At 39.4% G+C, this 22,566-nt stretch overlaps 1 protein-coding gene across 2 annotated transcripts in view; it reads right to left on the bottom strand.

Moving 5' to 3' along the window:
- Positions 1-22,566, bottom strand: part of ZEB1 (zinc finger E-box binding homeobox 1) — a gene marked incomplete at its 5' end in the record, with an annotated part of 207,554 nt that overhangs the window by 76,835 nt on the left and 108,153 nt on the right. For both annotated transcript variants that reach the window (XM_079700834.1, XM_079700835.1), the window contains one exon: positions 8,420-8,620. In XM_079700834.1, the coding sequence (XP_079556960.1) occupies positions 8,420-8,620 (201 nt within the window). The remainder of the gene's footprint in view (positions 1-8,419; positions 8,621-22,566) is intronic.

The raw sequence follows: 22,566 nt of genomic DNA, 5'->3' as shown, positions 1-22,566 counted from the left end.
TAAAAAGTGGTGGTTTAGAGAATGATGACAACAGAAGAAAGCTAGTGCCACTAGGTCTGTCGTTGGCCCTCCTCATCACACTTCTGGATGACAGAGGGAAATGGACAGGACAAAAGACAGAATCAGACTCAAAAACAGATACCAGTGGGACTGGTTCCAACAAGATTACGAGTAAAAAATGTGTCATAATCCGCTCCCTCCAAACCTAACTGCAAAATGGAAGAAACCATGGGATCCTCTTAAACCCCTCTTCCCCTCACAATCCTGATACAATCCATCAATGAACGCTAGTGACTCTACTTTCAAAGTATAACCAGACTTTGGTACCCCTCACTACCTCTACTTCTCCTGTCCTGATTCAAGCCACTGCCCTGGAGGGTTGTAATAACTCTGCGCCGGTCTTTCTGTCCCTACCCTTGACCTCTAGGGTTTATTCTCAATACAGCAGCCAGAGTGCTCCTTGTGAAATGAAAATCAAGCCACACCACGTCTCCATTCAAATTCTTCTAATGTCTCCTCATTTTAACAAGAGTAAAAGTGTGTCCAGTAGCTTCTAAGACCTCTCAGTGCTCTGGCATCTCACTGCCTCTCTGGCTTCATGTCTGTGGATCCCTCCCTCCCTCCCTCTGCCCACGAGCCTGCTGGCCAGGCTCCTCAGACGCCAGGTTAAAAATCACAGTGGTTCCGGGACATAGGCACACTACTAAATGTAAAATAGATAACTAATAAGGACCTGCTGTGTAGCACAGGGGACTGGGGGACTCTACTCAATACTCCATAATGGCCTATATGGGAAAAGAATCTAAAAAAAAAAAGAGTGGATATATGTAGATGTGTAACTGATTCACTTTGCTGTACACCTGAAAGTAACACAACGTTGTAAATCAACTAGACTCCAATAAAAAAAGAGAAATCACAGTGATGTCCTGTGGCTTTTGTGTGCCCCCTGATAAGAAGTGACGAGAAGGGTACTTTACCACGTTATTCTTTGCAAAATCCCACACCCTCAGTCTAATTATGAAAAAATATCAGACAAACCAAAATTGAAGGATGTTCTACAAGTACCTGACCAGTACTCCTCAAACTGTCAGGCCACGAGAAACAAGGAAAGATGAGAAACCGTCACAGACCGGAGGAGACCAAGGAGACCAAACCAAATGCAATGTGTGCCCTGGACTGGACCCTGGAACAGGAGGATGTGAGTGGGAAAACCTGTGAGATCCAAATAAAGTCTGGAGTCTAGGTAAAAAAAGATGGAGTCTTCTAATCCATGAACATGACATATTTCTCCATTTACTGAGGTACTTGCTAATGCCTCTAATAAGGGTTTATAATTTGTTCATGTGGTCTTCCACATCTATTTTCATTTTTTAACTCTTGCTGATATATAAGGATGACTTAAATTCAGTATATCATTTGTAGTCAGCAAATTTGTCAAATTCTCTTACTAGTACTATAATTTATCTTTAGATTCTTTTTTATATATACAGTTGTATCGCCTGTAGATAATGAGAGTTGTTCTTTCCTTTTTAACTGCTATCGTCCTGGGTCTGTTCAGTCTTACTGCGCTGGCAGCACCTCCAGAAGAAGGCTGAGGAGAGCGGTAAACGTCCTAATCACCAAGGAAATGTTCTCATCATTTTGTCATTAAGCATGATGTCTGTGATAGATTTTACATAGACATACTTCCTTAGATCAAGGAAGTACCTAATTCATTAGTTTTTATGATATCCATTCACAGGTACTGAGTTTTAATAAACACTTTTTTTCCTGTGTCTGTTGACGTGAATTTTGAGTGTTCTCCTTAAGTCTGGGTTAAAGTGGTATTTAAATTTTTTTTTTTAATTTTTATTTTTGTAAAGATATTTTCTTGATGTGGGGCATTTTTAAAGTCTTTATTGAGTTTGTTACAATATTGCTTCTGTTTTATATTTTTTGGTTTTTTTGGCCACAAGGCATGTGGGATCTTAGCTCCCTGACCAGGGATGGAACCCACACCCCCTGCATTGGAAGGTGAAGTCTTAACCACTGGACCACCAGGGAAATCCCTAAATTGTTTTAAATGTTATTCTGACCTTGCATTTCATACACGTACATGCATGTATACTGTATCGCTAATATCTTGTTTGGGATTTCTGTGTCTGTGTTCTGAGCAAGTCTGTAATTTTCCTTTCTTATACTTATCTGGTTTGGTATCAAGATTATGGTAGCCTCATTTAAAGGGTTGGGGAATCATCTCTCTTACACTAGTCTTTGGAAGCACTGTGTAAAATTCTAATTATTATCTCCTTGAATATTTAGAAGAATTTACCAGTGATGTCATTTGGGCTAGTTTTCTTTGTAGAGGAGGAAAAATTTATATATATATATATACACACACACATATGTACACATATCAAATTATCATGTAGAAAAATTTACTGTTTTTTCTTTTGGTGTACAGTTCTATGAATTTTAACACTGTAGATTCATGTAACCACCACCAAAAACGGGATACGGAACAGTCCCATTATCCCCGACACTCCCTGGTGCTATCTATCCCTTTATGGTCACACTTTCCCTTTAGCCCTTGGCAACTACTGATTTGTTATCCAGCATACAGTCTGTCTTTTTGAAAATGTAAGGTACGTGGACTCAAACAGTATATAACCTTTTGAGATTGGCTTCTTTCATTTAGCATAAGGCCTCTGAGATTCATCCAAGTTGTTGCTTGTATCACTAGTTTGTCCCTTTTCATCACTGAGTAGTACTCCATTTCATGGATGTACTACAGTTTCCTTACACTTTCATCTGTTGAAGGGCAATGGGTTGCTTCCAATTTCTGGAACTTATGAATAGAGCTTCTAACATCAGTGTACACGTTTTCGTGTGAACCTAAGTTTTCATTTTCCTAGGGAACATACCCAGGAGTGGGATTGCTGGGTCATATGCTAAGTGTACATTTAACTTTATAATAAACTGCCAAACTGCTTCCCAGGGTGGCAGAGCATTTGCAATCCTACGAGTCTCAGCTGCTCCGTACCTTCACCACTCCTCTGTGGTGAGGTTATAGAACTATTCCTGTTTTCCAAGTCTTCCTGAGCCAGTTTTGGCTAAGAATTTCTAATATCCTGTCCCACATTTCCCCTGTAAACTTGTTAATGTCTGTAGTATCTGTAGTTATGTCCACTCTTTCATTCTTGACTTTAGCTATTTATATTTTTTTTCCTTGATCAGTCTCATCAAAGGTTTGTAAATATTAATGTTTTCGAAGAACAAAGCTTTGCTTATGTTGATTTTTTGAACTGTAGGTTTATTTAATTTTTTTCAAAGTTTTTTCTTTTTTGATGTGGACCATTTTTAAAGTCTTTATTGAATTTGTTACAACATTGCTTCTGTTTTATGCTTTGGTATTTTGGCCGCAAGGCATGTGGGATCCTTAGCTCCCCGAACCAGGGATCGAACCTGCATCCCCAGCATTGGAAGGCAAACTCTTAACCACTGAACTGCCAGGGAAGTCCCCTGTAGGTTTATTTTCAATTTTATATTATCGTTGATTCTTGAACAACATAGGTTTGAACTGCACAGGTCCACTTACACGCTGACATTTTTCAATAGTAAATACTACAATACTAAGCTATTTGCAGTTGACCGAATCCATGGATGAGGAACTGCACAAACGGGGGGACCCGCATGCACTGAGGGACTGCAGGCATGGGGGGACAGTACACACGGCGGGGACCACACAGGTGGTTGGGGGGAACTGCAAGCACGGACGGCTGACTAGGCTGCAGGGAGGGTCGGCACCCTGACCCTCACGTTGTTCAAGAGTTAACTGTACTTACTTTGTTTTCTTTTCTTTTACTTTCAAACAACTCAGTTTGCTGTTCTTTTTCTAAGTTCTTAAGATAGATGCTTATTAGTTCATTAACTTTTAGCCAGAAACTTTACTAAAATATGTACTTAAAACTCTAAATTTTTCTCTAGAAACTGCTTTAACCACATCCTACAAATTCTTATACAGAATATTTTTACCATTCAGTTCAAAATATTTCCTCATTTTCATTATGATCTCTTTATTGATCCATGAACATACATTCAAAAGTGTGTTCCTTAAAACTCCCAAACATAATCTATTTAGCTTATTTCATAGTTTAATTGTACTGTGTTCAAGGAACATGCTCTATATGATTTTATCCTTTGAAATTTGTTGAGATTTGCTTTATGACCCCGTATATGTTCAATTTTTACTAATATTCCATATAGCTTGAAAAAATACTTATTTTGCAATTACTAAGTACACTGTCTGTATATCTTTTCAAATCTTCCATATCCTCATTGGTTTTGTGTGATTATTCCATCTATGACTAACCAAGGTATGTTAAATCCTCAGCAATGACTGTATATTTGTCTTTTTCTCTTTGTAGATTGTCTATTTTTTCTTCATATATTTTTGAGGCCTTGTTATTAGGTACAAACACATTTAAAATAATATCTGATCAGTGAATTTAATCTTTCATCATTATAAAATGATCCTGTTATCCATAATAATGCTTTTAGCCTTCAAGTCAACATCATCTGAAATAAATTTAGCTACACCCACTTTTTTTGTGAGTATTTTCATGGGAAATACTATCTGTTTATCTATCTTTACCATGTACTTGTCATTTTCTCTGTTCTTCTTACACCTCAGACCTCTATCAAGGATTTCTCTCTTCATGGCTAAAATATATTCTTTAAGATTTGCTTTAATAAGGGTCTACTGAGAACACATTTTCTGTTTTCATTGCCTGAAAGTTGTCTGAAATCGTCACCTCCTTTCTTAAAAGATATTTTGTGAAGTACAGAATTCTGTATTGGCAGGCATCTTTTCACTATTTCTGGCTTCCACTGTTTTTACAGAGAATTCAGCTGTCAGTCCAACTGCCACCCTCTCAAACATAATGTGAATTTGGGGGGTTTACTTTTAAGAGTTTTATTTTTGTCTTGGATAATCTGTAATTTCACCATAATGTGACTGGGGATAGATTTATTTATCCTCCTTGAGATCCACTGAACTTCTTGAATCTGTGGTCTGGTGTCCTTCATCAAGACTGAAAAAAATCTCAGCCATTATCTCTTCAAATACTGCTGCTTCCCTGTTCTCTCTTCTCCTAGAATTAAGAGTAGAAGAAACTTCTATTCTATCCTTTATGTCTCTTATCAGGATTTTTCTGTCTGTCTCTCTGAGTTGCATTTAGTATAAATTTCCCCCTATATTCCAATTCATTAATTCTTTCTTCAGCTCTGTTTACTTTAGTGTTAAACCTATCCTTTGAATTTGAATTTCTATTATTCTATTTTTTTAATTTTTAGAAGTTATATTTGGTTCTTAAAATCTGTTGGTTCTACTGTATTTTATTCTACCACAGCAGGTAATTTCGAGTTTGCATATGTTTTCTTTAAACATGACAGTCATTTTATAATCTGTATCAGATAGCTAAAGTCCTTATGGGTCAGTTTCTGCTTCCTTTTGTTTCTGGTAATTCTCACTCACGTTGCTGTCTTCTTGCTGAATTATCTGGGAAACTTCTACAGTGCTAAGATGAAGGTATGTTCCTCCAAAAGATTTGGCTTTGCTTCTGCTTGGTGTCTATGGGTAGGGCAGCAGGTCCACTTTAGACTCAATTATGGCTTGAACTTTATCAGGCTGCCCAGTAATGTGAATCTGAGCTATAAATCAATGCATGATAGCTTGTGGTTACTGTTTCTCAGAGACAATCCTCCATTCCCCCAGTTCCTAGTCAAGGCAATTTTGTTTGCTAACTCCTGAGGATGGTAGGGGTGGTAGAGGGTTTGCTTTTAGTTCATCAGAGTCAGGATGCAGTCCATACTAGGGGAGGATCTGCTACTAACTCTTTGGTGGTCCAAGGCTTTGTTTCTTCTCAGAGGCCTGAAAACCACATCTTAGGTTACCCTTGTGAGGCAAATGTCCTCGAGGCCAAAGAGTCTGCTATGCTGTGCTCTGCTGACCTCTATGGCTTCCTGTATCCACTTAGATATAAAATCTGTTAATGTCTTACTATCTAGTTAGCTCTTTAAATCTTTCAAGAAGATTTCTTTCTTTATTTAAAAATTTATTATCATTAGTTATTTTCAGTGAGAACACTGGTCCAAATAATCTATCCGAATGTATTTTCAGAAACAGAACCTCTTCATTGATTTTTTCATCTTTCTTTTTACCTCTATCTCATTCTCCCGATCTCCCCCTTTTCCAGACAAATCATTTCCTTCTTGCTTCTGTATTAAGACTTCGGATCAATGACACCAATGGATCAGTTCTGGCTACCAACAGTAAATACTTAAGAAACAGCTGCTCCCCAAAGTTCTGAGCTCAGTATTACAATTTAACAGGTTATCAGCCCTGCTGTTAACCAAGTGTGATAATAAATAAGCAAGTTAACTTCTCTGGGTTCTACTTTCCAGAAACCTGGGAGTTATGTCAGCCTTTCTTTCTCAATTACACAGAATTACATGGAATCAACCAAATTTAATATATTTTACCCCCTACATTTCTGTCAAATCTCTCCCTTTTATTCCCATCCCAAGGCCCACTTCTTTAGTTCAAAAACCCTCATCACTGCCTGAACTATTAAGCCTCTTTACTGAGGACACTACCTCCTGCCTCTAGACACCCCTGTTCCTAAGATTCTTTTTCCATATTGCTACCAGACTTATTTCTAAAGTACATATCAGTGCTGTTATTCTCATAGCTTCCAGGATAAAGTTCAAATTCCTTGACTTAGCACATGATGCCCTTCACAGTCTTGCCCTTGTTTACTTCTCTGAGCTCATTTTCTGCCAACCCCAGTTGTCCAAATCTTTGTGGTTCCATGTATGTCACGCCTTCTGCTGCACAAGCACCTGCTCTGCCTGCTGAACCTCCACTGGTCCTCTGTGACTCAAGCCCGGCGCTGTTTCACTCGGAAGTCCTTCTAGGACTTCTCCTCTCTCAGGTGTAGGTGTTCCTTCCTCATGTTTCCACATAACTCTTAAATTTACACCTACATTGAACTCTACTGACTTTGTGACTTACTTCCCTCTCCCACATTAAACTGTAAGCACTTCTCACGCAGAGACAGTCTCACTCCAGTGTGCAACCCCGTTCCTGCAGAGCTGCTGAATGGACAGTTGAGTAACGCCATAAAGTGAGGGGCTGATCACGTGATTCCAGAGGCCCTCTGTTAGCCATAAAATTTGTTAACTCCTGTCACCCTGTGCCTACTCTTTGGACTCTTATCTCAGCTTCCACATTTGGTTACCCAGATTCTTGGACCTGCATACCTGACCCGTTTCCCCTGACTGTGTAGCCTGAGTTTTGATATCCTGTTGAGATGACTTCCCTGAATTTGAATCTTGCTGGGCAGCTTCTCTGCCTGACCTTGAACTTGGTCCCTTTACCTGCTCCTCTCTGCCTCTGCTGAGGCCCCTGAGCCCAATCCCCGACCCCTCTAATTCACAACAGCTGCCACGTCCACATCCTTCTGTTTTTATCCCACTGTTGCTTAAATTCTCACAAGATAGGCTAAATAGTTTATTGGGAAAAGTAGAAAGGAGACATTTTAGAGCTGGAAGAAAAAGCACCTTCATCTGACAGATGAGGAGGAAGGTTAGACACGATGCTCGCTCACTGGAGGGCACTAGTGGGGGCTCCTGCTTTCACTGCTCCTTCCACTCAACCAGGCTTTACTTTTGTAAAGGGTTCACTTGTGGAGAAATTTAAAGCAAGTGAAAGAACCATGTGGTGGGGGGGATGGAGATGCTTATAAACACTAAAAATATTCCCATGATTTACCTGCGTTTGGGATTTTTGCACACTGAATTATCTTATAATGTTACTAGACCAAAATATACTTTGTTGGTTTCTAAGTAGATTCTTCATTTGAGGTCACAATATGAAATTAAAGATAGGTTCAATTATATCAACAGTATAGGGAAAGCTTGACTCTGGTTTTAAAAAAACTACCAAAATTCAATATATTATATGGTTCAATATATTACATGCAAGTTATGGTCAAAATAACTTTCATCTCTCCTAATAAAATAGCAATGCATCATCAAGTTTAACACAATGAAGGTATTTTCAAATTGTCAATTAGGCCCATGCATTTCCTATTAATCCCACACTGACTTTAAAATGTACTTTTTGGTAAGTAGAAGGAGATGTTCTACTGATTAACAGCAAATAAATTACAGTTCATTTCAAACTTTTCATCCAATTTATTGTTTCAGTTAATATATTTTTTAAAAGAAGAGGGAAGAGATATGGGAACATATGTATAACTGATTTACTTTGTTATAAAGCAGAAACTAACACACCACTGTAAAGCAATTATACTCCAATAAAGATGTTAAAAAAAAAATCCAGAGAATAGAACATTACCAGAAAAACTAAACTCACCATCGTCTTCCCAGCAGCTCTTCACGTTCCCTTCTCTTGCGCTGCTCCCAGGTAAGACTGTCTGGTCTGTTGGCAGGTCATCTTCTGGCACGCCACCTTCACCGTCTGCTGCATCCGTGATACTTTCTTCTTCCACAATGTGGAGTTTGTCTTCATCATCTGAATCTGAATTTGTTTCTACCACAGTATTATAGTTTGTAACTGTAATACAAACAAGAAACAAATAATCAAAACCAATTAGTACAAAAGCTGATTTTCACACCTTAGTACAAAGAAATTTTAAGAAGTACTTAAAACATTGGCATTCAATAATAGTTTTAGACTGTAAAATGTAAGCAACTAATTTATTTGATAACATGCACGCACACAGCACTTACTAGATACTAGGTGGACAAAAGGGTAAGTAACAGAAGCCACGCTTACCAAATGCTTAGCTATGCGCACGGGCGTTTTATGGAGAGTAACTCGCTGATTCTTACAACAACCTTTTAGCAGCCCTATGACCACAGGATCTACCTACCGCCTACTGCTTATATCCCTGTTCTACAGAAGCGGAAACCGAGGCACAGGGAAGGTAAGTATCTTGTCCAAGACCACACATCTAGGAAGTGGCAGGGTGGGGATTTGAACCCTAGGAGTCTGGTTCCATATTCTGTGTCCTTAACCACTACATCAAACATCTTCTCCAGTCGTAATGCGTTTATATGACACGACGCTGCTTATGTAGAACAAGGGCTCCAAGTCTTTAAAGCATTACCATTTAAGGAAAGAGGTCATCTCTCCTAATAGAATAGCAAGGCCTCATCAAGTTTAACACAAGGAGGGTCTTTTCAAATTGTCAATTAGGCCCATGCATTTCCTATTAATTCCACACTGACTTTAGAAAGAATCAACCAATTTAACCAAATTCCCACATAATTAAGACATGATTTAAGTAATGTTTACATGTAAGTCCGTCATTCTGAAGGAAAAAACACCCTGACATTCAGTTTTCAAACGGGCACCCTTTCCACATTTTTAATGAGCTTCAATAAACTTTAACACACCAGCATTATAAAGACATATAATAATTCTGAATAACTACAGCTCACAGAACCAAAACAAATTATATAGTAGTCAATATTTTTTCTTCAGAGTCCTTGTAAGAGTCACTCTAATGCGATAAATTATTTAGAACCTCGTGGGGTGTGGTCACTGGAATACCTCTTTTCAACAATTAGCCGGGTGATTCTTACTTGCTAAGATAAGTGTGAGAGGAAGGGAGAAAAAGAAAGCTTTGTTTACGTAGCTAAGCAACAATCACTTCCAGTTATTCTTTCCATTTCTTTCTTAAATTTTCTAAGCATTCTTGAAAGAAGATAATCACCTAAACGCTTAAACGATATGCATATATATATACCCCTTCCCATACACCCCCCCCCCCCAAGAACACAAAAGAAGAAACAATCAAAAGCATGGATGTGTATGTCAAGGCTAGAACTAATCACCACGTCTCTAAAACTGCTCGCACAGACCCTGGGAAAACCCCTCTGTCCAAGAGAGTACCGGAGTTACTCTTTTGCCCACACTGGGAATGCTTCCATATCTGAAGAAAAGTGTCAAGTACTGTTGTGTCTGTAATACTTCAGTGTGAATACAGTTTCCCAGATCTTGCCCCAAGAGCAAATAGTTTTCTCTCTAGTTGTAATGTAAACGTAATACATGTGAAAACTTCAGACAATACAAAACATGTAAAATTAGTAAAATCCCCCTCTCCCGAGTTTTCCTTCCTCAACTCATTCTTTCACAGTAACAGTAACAGCGAGGTTTATTAATTAATTTATGCACTAGGCAGGCATGATACTAAGCACTTTATATTTATATACCTTATCCTATTTAATTGTAACGCAGACCTCACCTTATACACATACATATCATGTATTTAATATCAATCCTATATATAAGTGTATGTGTGCATACTTAAAATACACACATATGGGATCACATTATACTGTTCTGCCACTTCGTTTTTTGCCACTTAATTACATATCCTGGAAACTTTTCTATGTGAGCATCTGTGGAGCTTTCCCATTTTCCTCTGGATGGGTACAGAGCATTTCACTGTAACAGATATAACCTAACCAATCACCTGTGGACAAAATTTAGTTTGTTTCCAGTGTGTAAGCATTGTCAACAACATCATAATAAATTTTCTTGTAAATATATCTTTGGACATTCCTTAAATACATTTGTCAGATACATTAGTAGGGGTGGAATTGCTGAGTCAAAGGAAAACTTATTAAGTAGATATGGAAATACAGGGAATTCCTTGCACTCCAGCCACACCAGGAGCAATGTAAATTGTGAAACTGTGTGTGTGGGTAAAGAGCGTGATTCTCAAAGGACAGTCTGCAGTTGGAAAAGGGTTTCCCAATGAACCTTTAACTGACAGTAAGATACAAGTGTGTGTGAATTTGAATGAGGGATCTTACTGGCAAATGATGCACAGTGCTATCCGCTTTATTTTTACTGTCAAGGGCTCCTTAGTAGTAGCCTACTGAATGACTTACTAAAGTCACTGAAAGTTGGGACAGTATATAAAGGCATTTCTATGCCACAAGCTAAACTTAGAACACAGCTAGTGTTTCCTCAGGGTGAATCGATTCTGTACTCCACTAGACCTGGACGCCACGGAAGGTCTGGCTCACTGCAAAGCTCTCATCGCGCTTGGACATTCACAGACAGCTGAAATTCCTACCGTTTTCTGAAGGGAGGTTTCGGTGCTTCTTCAGCGTCTTGAGCTGACCATGGGTTTATATTGGTGCTATTCTTGCCTTTTAATGAAGTACACTCCAGCTTAGCTTTATCATTATCAATTTTGTTAGCTGTAGGTTTTTTTTTGTTAACCCTAGATATTTACATGCACACTTAAGAGTATTCTAGGCTTGAAAATTTTCCAAAAATTGGGCTTTAAGACATGTATGCATTATGGTTCAAATATTTACTTATGGTTCAAATATTTACTTGCATGCTTCATAGTTTTCATTGAGTTCTTTTTACTCTGAGCTGTTTTACTCTGTCTGAGTCAACTGTAGCCTGAAGTCCTCTGAGAACACCTGTCACTGTCTAGGACTCTAGCAAAACTCCTTCCTGTCCCCCAGTGCACGCTGCCATTGTGGTATGGAAGATTATAAGCCAAATAACCAAAACACAGAGACGGCATATATTTTACTATTATCCTGTGAATTTTCCTAAAGCATGTTTTGAATAAGTGGTATAAAACTTGAAAAATCCGGAAGAGCAATACACTTTGCTGGCTAAGATGGAAAAAAAGACCAATAACTATTTTCCAAGACTTCACACTGTCTTCTGCTTCAAAGTCACTTAGTGGAGAGAAAAAGTAGTGCAAATCACTTACATTAATTATCGTAACTCAGATAACAGACAAACCTCCCTGTGTGTCTGGATCTATCCTTTTGTGGATCTACAGAGCTAATCTCAAAAGTACAGCCCCAGCACTAAAAAGCATAGAGAATAATACAGGACCTTTATAAATTCTGATAGCCAATGAGAGCGTCAGTGATCTCAACTGTGCCCATCTATCTCCATATCTCTACACTGTTGCACCCTTTGGCTAAAAAAATAACATAGTTTATCTAAAGAGAGGAATATTATTAACCATCACAGGTGATCATCACCTCTTGCTTCTGAGTTTCCATTAAAATAATAACATTTTAAGAAAGAAAAGACAAAGAAACAGAAAAGGTAATCGGCTTTTTAAAATCTTTAAATATAATTTATAATACACAGTACGAATTTAAATTTCAATAAAAATAGTAACATTTTCAATGCATTCTAGAATGGGATAAGGACACGCTGACTCTCGGTGGTGATTCCTGTTCGTGGCATTTGCTACCATCAATGCCAGGTTTAAGAGCGTCTCCTGCACAAGGCGGCTGGGAGGAGCTACTGACTTAGAAACGCGCTGTGCTTATTAGAGCAGCACCTCGCAGGCAGTAAAGACTGCAGAAGTGCCTGCTGTTACCATCAGCAGCAGCAACATCTCAATGAAGCTTACAACAATTCCTAACAAGTAGGTACTATTATAGCTTCCTTTTATAGACAAAAAAAGTAGCTGAGTAACGTGCCTGAGGTTATGTAGCTACTAAGTTGAAAAGCTGGACTACAAACCTGGTCTGCCTGATTCCACAACCCATATACTTTTACTGCTATATATAAAGCCTGCTGACAGAAGATGGTTGCACTAATGATAAATATTTTTAAACTTGTATTTTTGTGTCTAGCCTATTCTGGGGCCCTGTAATCCCATACTTAACAATTTGGCACTAAAAACATTTGCAAATGACTAAAGAATTTTAACCATCAGAATCTCAAAATAATATAACAAACAGTATACCATGGGGTAATATCATCATTATAATCAATAAACTTTAAAAGACTAGCACATAGCATATTATTTTTAGTATTGATTGCATGTAGCACCACATCAACTGCGCTAAACTCCTATGTATCCGTTTCTTAAGTAAAGTACAATAATAAAAGAACTAGCTAAATTAGATGAAGACAGTTCAAGAAGAGAGCAATACAATCTCAACTTCCATCACGAAGATATCCGAAGGCTTTACAAATCGAAACCCCACCAGACACTGTCTACAGTTGCTCTGAACAGCAGATTAGGTTCCTGCACGTAAGCGGGAGACTAGGGGCGGGTAGGGGAGTGGGCAGTGGTCAGGTCTGACTCACAGGTTTTCGGTTCCTGTCCGGTGACAGCGGTGGCATGTGTCGGTCAAAGCCACAGGTAAGGCCACGTTTTGACATATTTTTGGATGTACAAAGGCGTTTCTCCTTCCAGAGGAGGGGTACATCATGCTTAATTACGTCCCACTCATGCCTACCTAACCCCCAAACACACACTCACCCGCATGGCAGAAAAGAAAGATAAAATCTCTCTTAGGAAAAGACCTAAGACTGGTCCTTAAAAACTAACAGACTCCTTCTAACGAACTCTTCCATATGCATCAGTCTAACCTACTGGCATAATTTGAGAAAGACCTAGAAAAAGAGGGACACTGCAAGTCTGCTCAAGATTATAGTTGGACTGAGCAGCAGAATATCTTACACGTGTCTGCAACTAGGCTGAGAACAACGTGACTCAGGCACGAGCGCATGAAACGTGGAGAGAAAGGCGGAGACCAGCACCGGTGCTTCCATTACCCCTCGACATCAGTGGGATGGAAATGATGTCACGTCATGTAGTTTTCTGGTCCTGAGCAGAGTCCCTGGCACACTCACTGCCTTCCACACGGTAGGTACAGAATTATTTGCTGAACTGAATCTGAGGCCACACTTCTTTTTTTCTCAGTGAAGTCAGTGAGTATATTTAAGTGTTACTGATAATTCAGGAAAATGAAGACAAAGCTGCAGTGATAACCATGTAAAGAAACTTAAAATTAACACATGAAATAGAAAGAAGAGGTTATTTGACAATTCATAAGTTTACAGAAAACTTCTGCAAATATCACTCCAAGAGAGAGGGGCGCACGCTGTCCATAAACACTACGCTCAGTCGACACCGTCAGTATTTGCTAATCTGGCTTTTGACCTGATTTAAAGATAATATTAACTTACTATCTATTATTTAGTGCATAAGGTTATGATATAATATGCATATTTAATATAACATACAAGTAATCTAGTAAATAATGTACAATGCGTATATTATCTAATTTTATATTTAAGTCCCTTAAAAACAGGCATCACAGTGACTGTAGAGTGCTCCAAGCCCTATGAACATGTGAGGTTTTAACAAACACTAATGGTTCAGCCAATTTTGCGGGAAGTTATTTCAATTCCTCTCTAGGTAAAATCTTTCTTAACTTAGGGTACCTAATGAACAATAATCACAGACTCTTTTTACATTTTCAAAATAATTTGAAAAACATAACTTCAGTGAAAGTCAATGATTCTGAAGTTTACCCCTGCAAAAGGGCTGGTGGTTTTCAATACCTCCAGATACCAGCTATTAATAGACTGAAAGCTGACTTGTTTTCTCCCCTCTCTCATCACACAAAATGTACTAGGTTTCCATGGGATCCGTCTTTGATCCTGTCTCGGTCCTTACTCTGGCCCTTCCCCCATTCTCCATGGGTCCGCTGTCTATGGCCCCCACCAGGAGCTATCCCAAGTGACCTTCCCCTTGGTCTGCCGTATCAAAACTCCCACTCATCCAGGGAGCTTATTTCTGCCAGTGTTAGTACAATTCACAAAAAGGTTGGTGGAACAGTTAAACAGCAAAGTTCTCAGCAGATTAAACTAAATTCAGTCTCACGAACAGGTGAGGAAAATATATGGACTAAAATAACTCACACTAAATTATTAATAACTAATATTTCTTTCATAGGTTAATTCTACATTTATAAAAGGATGCTTTTAAATTTATGTTACTTGTTACTTCTGGAATACAGGCAGTATGACAAAATGCAAGTAAAGTGTGAAAAAGAAATTAAAAATATAAACATGGAAATTATTGAGTCAAAAAGTAGAGAAGCCATATAATTGATAAATCAATCCAAAAGCCAGATCTTTGAAGTATCAGTAAAATAGACAAGTCACTAGCCCACTTAACACTAGAAAAAAATTGAGAGGCACAAATATTCGATATTAAAATGCAAATAGACAAGTAACTCCAACTAAAAGTAATTTAAGCTACTTACTTTATAAATATTTTGCACAAATCTAAGCAGGTAAATTTGTAAACATGGATGAAATAACTTTTCTGGACACTGTAAATGATTATAGCTACATTTGATAGAATTTATAAAATTATGGAAGAGAGAGCAATGGTAGACAGACCATAGAATAAATGTAGGAAGCTATCAAAGAGTTAACCAAAAAGTGCCAGTTGTTTTCCCAGGTGAACTTCAGATCTTCAAAGGACTGATAATTCTGTTGCCTTTTAAAAAGAGAGAGGAAAATGCAGAGTCCAAATTCTTTCTATGAAGCCAGCATAGTAACAGTCAACTAGAATCTGAGGAACAGGGACTTCCCTGGTGGCACAGCAGTTAAGAATCCGCCTGCCAATGCAGGGGACACGGGTTCGAGCCCTGGTTTGGGAAGATCCCACATGCCGCGGAGCAACCAAGCCCTGTGCCACAGCTACTGAGCCTGAGCTCTAGAGCCCGTGAGCCACAACTACTGAAGCCCGTGCACCTAGAGCCTGTTGCACCCTATGCAACAAGAGAAGCCACCGCAATGAGAAGCCTGCACACCTCAACAGAGTAGCCCCCGCTCGCCACAACTAGAGAAAGCCCGTGCGCAGCAACAAAGACCCAATGCAGCAATCAATCAATCAATCAATCAATGTCTGAGGAAGAGTACACACATGCCCACTCATAAAATCAGTCTCACACACACTCATAAGATCAGTCTCACTGGTAATCACTGATGTAAAAACTCCAAATAAAATATACTCAACATTAAGAAATACATGAGAGTTCACTACATTAACACAGTAAAGGAGAGACAATATGACTTGTATAGAAACTGAAATGCTTTTGAAAAAATTCACTATTCCTTGCTGGTAAATGCTTTTTCATAAAAATAAAACTGAAGTCAGTATCATGATAAACTATTATGTATTGGAGGCAATTTTAAGATAAAGATGTTTAATGTCATTAGAAGTTAGCAGTATTCTAAAAGAACAAGCTGATTTTTTAAAAGAACAAAAGAAAAAGCACAAATACTGGAAAAGATAAAGCAAAATTATTATTTACAGGTGATATGTTTCTGGAGAATGCAAGAAAAAATCATTTAAAAACTATTAGTAATTAGAAAATTTGGTAAATGACTAATTATGAATTTAACAGAAAAAAATCAATAGCTTTCCAATAAGCCAACAATAACCTGCTAAAGACATAAGAAAATAAAAATTATATTAATAATAGGTACTCAAAGGATAACATATGAAGGAAAAAAAGAAGCCTGGAGGACAGTGGGGAGCTTGCACACCCTACTGCGTGTGGAAAGATGTGGATGAATGAAGATATCCCTCTTTGGGGTGGAATGATTTCATATTGTAAAGATTCAATTCTACCTAAAATAATCTACAAACTCAATGTAATTCTGGTCCAAATACTAACATGATATTTTAGATTCTAAATCTAGATGATTTAGACCAAATGATTCTAAAGTTTACAAGGAGAGCTAGGAGCTTAGTCTCTGGAGCCAGACTACTTGGTTCGAATCGCAGCTTCCCCACTTACTGGCCATGTTACTCAACCTTCTCATGTCTCAGTTTTCTCATCTCTAAGATGGGAATGATAACAGTATGTCCCTAATAGGGTTGGCATAATGATAAAAATAATTATATACGCAAAAAACAATGTAGTACTGCATATAAGTGCTCAATACATGATGTTAGTAGTATTATTTTCTGGGAAAATAAACACAAAAATATTCAGGGAAATTCAGAAAACTAATAGTAACGGTGGTGGTAGGAGAACATGGACTAGCCATACCAGATAGGGAAAGTATCTCAAAGCTATAATGCAAAGATATTTTTACAGGCACAGGGACAGGCAAACGATCAATGGACTTGCACAGAATCCAGAAACAGACCCCCAAACATATGGTAGTCTTGCTAATCAGATTCCCACCTCACAACTTTAACCAAAATGAAATCTGCATGAATCAAAGATTTTAATTAACACTAATGAAACCACAGATATAACAGAAAAAAGCGCAAGCAAATCCTTCTATAGACTTGGAATAAGGAAGGCTGTTTCAAACACAATGTGAAACCCATGATTATATATAGAAAAAATTCAAGTCAAATGACAAACTGAAAAATATCTGCAGGGCTTCCCTGGTGGCGCAGTGGTTGGGAGTCCGCCTGCTGATGCAGAGGGCGCGGGTTCGTGCCCCGGTCCGGGAGGATCCCACATGCTGCGGAGCGGCTGGGCCCGTGAGCCATGGCCGCTGGGCCTGCGCGTCCAGAGCCTGTGCTCCCCAGCAAGAGAGGTCACAACAGTGAGAGGCCCACATATTGCAAAAAGAAAAAAGAAAAAAAAAATATCTGCAATACATGTTATCAAAGGCTGACTTCTTTATTATACAAAGAATTCTTAAATATCCATGAGAAAAAGATGAACCACCCAATAAGAATATGCAAAGGTAATTCACACACACAACAATATGAATGGCCAATAGCATGTAAAAAAGACACTCAACCTACATACCTACTTTAATCCTACATTGTTATAATATCATTACTTCTTATACACACCTTTAACGCTCCTGCCTTTCTCCGACTTCAAAGCCCCTATTCTGATTAAATCTCACTTTTCCAGACTATACCTCAGTCTCTGTTCTCTGCAAAGCCTCCTGAAAACACTGCCTACACTTGCCTCCAACGTTTCTTCCGATTTGCTCTCATCTTGTCGTGACTGTGAAGGATGTTTACGTTGCTAAATCCAACGACAGTCATCAGGCCTCATGTTACACGACCTACTAGCAGCATCTGACATAATCCCTCACTCTCTCCTTGTCAAAGCCCTCTCTTCTTTCGACTCTCCTGGTTTTCCTCCTAACCCCTTGCTGCTTTTCTGTTTCTTTCCTCCACCTCCGGGCCTCCATCTGTCTCACGGCCCTAAACCTGCTTCATATCCGAGAACCGTCTCTCCTCGGAGCTCCAGACCTGGGCGTCCACTGCCTACTTGACGCCTCCACCTGGATGACCAAGGTGCAAACGTGCCGTGTCCCAAAGCCGACCCCTGGGCCTCTCCCAGTCCCCTCACTTCAGTAAATGGCAATTCTGTTCTTCCAGTTGCTCAGGCCAAAAATCGTGGTGTCAGTTTTGACTCCCTATTTCCTCTTATATTCCACGTCTAACCGGGAGGGGATGTATCTTAAAACCCATATGGCACCTGACCAGTTTCTGCCCCCACCCCCGAATATCGTTAACGGGCTCCTCTCAGGCCTTCTTACTGCTTCCTTTGCTTCCCTACGGTCAGTTCTCAGGTCAGCAGCCAAGCAACCCTTCCACCGCATCAGGGGGACCCTGTCACCCTTCTCCCAACCCAGCCAGTGGGTTCCCACCTCACCCAGTGCAATCCAAAGGCCCTTCAGGAGCGGTGCCCTCCGCTGCCGCCGCCTGGACTCCACGTGCGCCCTTACGCCCGCTCCCTGCCCTCCGGATGCACTGGTCAAGGCTTCTGCAGACTGCCCTAATTACAGTTACACACCTCCTCCACCACGAGAGCACACCCCGCTCCTGCGACTTCTTTCTTTTTAAAGTACTTACTGCCAACTGCCGTAATATTTTACTATTTTTTAATTGTCTCCTCTCACTAGAATGTAAAATGCATGTGGGCAAGATTTTTTGTTTTGTTCACTGCTGTGCCCCCATGCATGTACAGTACTGCCCATCAGTACTAACTGTTCATTAACTCACGGTATACGCAAGGATTGAGGAAACAAATACACGCTTTCATGTTGTTGTGTCAATTTGGCAGTGTTTTCCAAAATTTAAAATGTTTACCTGCTGATCCAGCAATTTCTTGGAATTTACCCTTTAAATGAACTTACACAGGTGTGCAAATACATATACATATGTTTCTCTGCAAACTTGTTTTTAATTACAAAAAACCTAAATAGCCCCCCAAGGTATATCTGTTTGGACTAATACAGAGGGCTCCTCCAAAACAGTCTGATCCCACTCTTGTAGAAAATAAAGACACAGAGTACATATACATGCACCTAAATAATGCATGATACTGTCTAGAAGGACATACAAATGAAGAAATGGAGTAAGAAAGAGTGACCTGTCTTTTTTCTATTTTATTCCTTCTATAAGACTGTTTAAATATTTGTATTACTTAAACTTTTTTTTTTTTTTTTTTTTGGCTGTGTTGGGTCTTTGTTGCTGCACGCGGGCTTTCTCTAGTTGCAGCGAGCGGGGGCTACTCTGTTGCGGTGTGCGGGCTTCTCACTGCGGTGGCTTCTGTTGTTGTGGAGCATGGGCTTCAGTAGTTGTGGCATGAGGGCTCAGTAGTTGTGGCGCATGGGCTCAGTTGCTCCGCGGCATGTGGGATCTTCCCGGACCAGGGCTCGAACCCATGTTCCCTGCATTGGCAGGAGGATTCTTAACCACTGCACCACCAGGGAAGCCCTACTTAAACTTTTTTAAAAGATAAGTTTTAAATGTGCAGGGAGAAAGACTGACATAATATCAGCATACTGTTGCTAGTGGTGAACTGTTGCTAGTGGTGAACATCAGAAAACTGAACTGGGATCAGGGGAAACATCTTCTTAATATTTTTGTTACTTGAATTTTAATAACAGTAGATAGGAGGGTATGATTAGAAACAACATGAAGTGAAATCTTAAAAATAAAGGTTAAAAATAACATTTAGGAAGAAAATGAATAATAAGTTGTAAATATACATCCTGTAGATTTTGAAATAAAACAACTTAAGTTCTTATTAGAAAATAACAGCTCTATTTGTCTCACATGTGAAAGACGGCTGTCTGTTTTATAGTATGAATAACATTCACCTTTTCTATCCATAGGTACCTAAAAGTGTGACATCACGCAAAATGAAAAAGGAAAGTGACACTTGCAGAGAGACGTAAGTGACCACCCAGGCCTGTGCCTCCTGCCCTGCCCGCCGGTGCCGAGGGCAGCTGCTCTCGTACTCCGCAGGCGCCCAGGGAGGCCTGTGGAGAGCACTTGCTTCCCCTTGTCGAAGGCAACTAATACTCCCAAAGCACAGGTTACAGCAACACACACACCCATCCACACAATCGTATGTTTAGTAGCTTCTACTGCAGGAGTTGGCATGATTCTAAGTTTTCCTCGATTTACAAAGAAGTTTTAAGACATATCTTGTCATTTACCAATCCCAGAAGGCACTTTTTCCCTGACTGGTTTTGAGACTCACCGATTTGTGGCTGAACTGGTTATGAAAAATAAGATGAAGGCAGAGGACAAGAATTTTATTCTAAATCTTTTCATGTGAGTTTTTCACGTTCCCTTCAACTAGTAATACAGTGTGTTTAACTGAAAACTCCTGGCCTTGTGCTGGACACCACTGCTCACAGCTGGAAAGGAAGTCAGGAGAAATGGAACGAAACAGATTGTAACCCCAAGGATGGGTGGTCCCTTGCTTCCAGGGGGGGCAGCACACAGTAATCAAGCGGGGCTCAAGGCACCACTGGGGGACCTCCTCTTTGAAGCTTTCCTGAGGGCACTGCACGCACTCATTCCCCAAGTCTAGCCTCATAAAGGGGCTCTCTCCACTCCGTTATGGACTCATCACAGAAGAACAAGGATCACAGCAGTAAGATCTGAACTGGAATTTATTCTTAATGAAGCATTAAAAACAATTTATAGGTAACTAGATATTAGTTTTACTGAGATCTTCTAAACATTACATGTTACAAGCTTGTGAGTTATCAAAGTAGAATGAAGACTTTAGTTCTGACCTAAGTGCTCCAGAAGGTGGGAGGATGAAGACATATGTGGTCTACAGTCTCTGCTTCCGAGATGCATGCAATACTTACAAAATATGAATGATACATGTTGAATATTATGATGCGAATGTGACAGTAAATAAATGCTAAGAGTGGTGTAGCAAATAAATACTATAGGATTCCCTACCTCATTGTGTCTAATCTTTTATGCCATGCTAATATGCTACAGAAATAAAATTTTGAATACTTCGGGTTTTTAATTTGACATACGTTGTTGAGAAGTTAAATGTATTTGAATTTTGTACCAAAGAATTTCTAGTATTTTGTTGTACCTGATTTATCTGAGAAGCAGATGGAATGGTAACCATCTTTGGACAGAACCTATTCAGAAAATAAACAATATCCAGTAAACAAGAAGATCATGTGAACTCACCACACCTAAGTTTTCATATAAACTTTATCTTAGCGAGTAAATGGCCTTAGTGGTGAAAGAAGTGGAGATTCTTGGAAAAACACACATAAATGGAAACTTTAATACCATATACAGAAACAGACAGAGAAAGGAGTATTTTTAAAGTATTTAAAAAGACATTATGGCCTACTGAATTTCTACTGCTGGTGAAAAGGAAAGTTAAACCAATCAATGCCGCTTACATAGTTTTGCACCCTGCCCCAAGAAGTACTAAGTATTCAGTGTTTTATTTTTTTATTTTTTATTTACTTTTTTAACATCTTTACTGCAGTATAGTTGATTTACAATGGTGTGTTAGTTTCTGCTGTATAACAAAGTGAATCAGCTATATATATATACATATATCCCCATATCCCCTCCCTCTTGCGTCTCCCTCCCACCCTCCCTATCCCACCCCTCTAGGTGGTAACAAAGCACGGAGCTGATCTCCCTGTGCTACGCGGCTGCTTCCCACTAGCTAGGTATTTTACAGTGTTTTATAAGCACTGAATCAGTTAATCCTTACAAGAACCACGTGAAAAGCTACTAATATTCTTATTTTATAGATAAGGAAACTGAGACTTAGGTTATGGAACTGCCACAGGAGACCAGTTACACTGGAGCCAGGACCCCAACCCAAGCCCACGTGGCTCCCAAGGTCCTGCCTGAGCCTACATCTACTGTGCCCTCCCCGGAGCAGAATGCCAGGGCCAGCAAACGAGCCACACACCCTCACAAACAAACCAGGAAAAGAGAGAGGGTCACGATGAATTACTAGACACTTCACTGACAAGCATTTAATCAAATCTTTCTGACCTCAGAATCTAAGAAAATAAAACTTAAAATATCTTTATTATTCGTCTTTACATCAGAATGACATTGGAAGACACAAATAACTACAAATCTCAGTTCAGAGACTGTTTTATTCTCGATTTAAATTTCCATTGCATACACCATGAATTCCAAAACCCTATATGCAGCAAATAAGGGTCTCTAGACCGTGACCATTACAGCCTCAATCACCTCTTTATCTTTACCCCTACCATTCTGCCCGAGGTATTCTATTCCCCAGGCAACTCTGTATGTTCACGTTCCCCTTCGCCCCTTATCCTCTACTGCCGAATTCATACTCATCTTTCAGATCTCACATCCAAGCCATCAACAGGTCCTGCTGGTCATACCTCTCCGTGCCCTTCTCTGGATCCTGTAAGACCTACCTCACCGG

Source organism: Hyperoodon ampullatus (assembly GCF_949752795.1).
Source record: "Hyperoodon ampullatus genome assembly, chromosome: 3".
NCBI classification, from domain to species: Eukaryota; Metazoa; Chordata; class Mammalia; order Artiodactyla; family Ziphiidae; genus Hyperoodon; species Hyperoodon ampullatus.
This window is presented reverse-complemented; position numbering and strand designations above follow the sequence as displayed.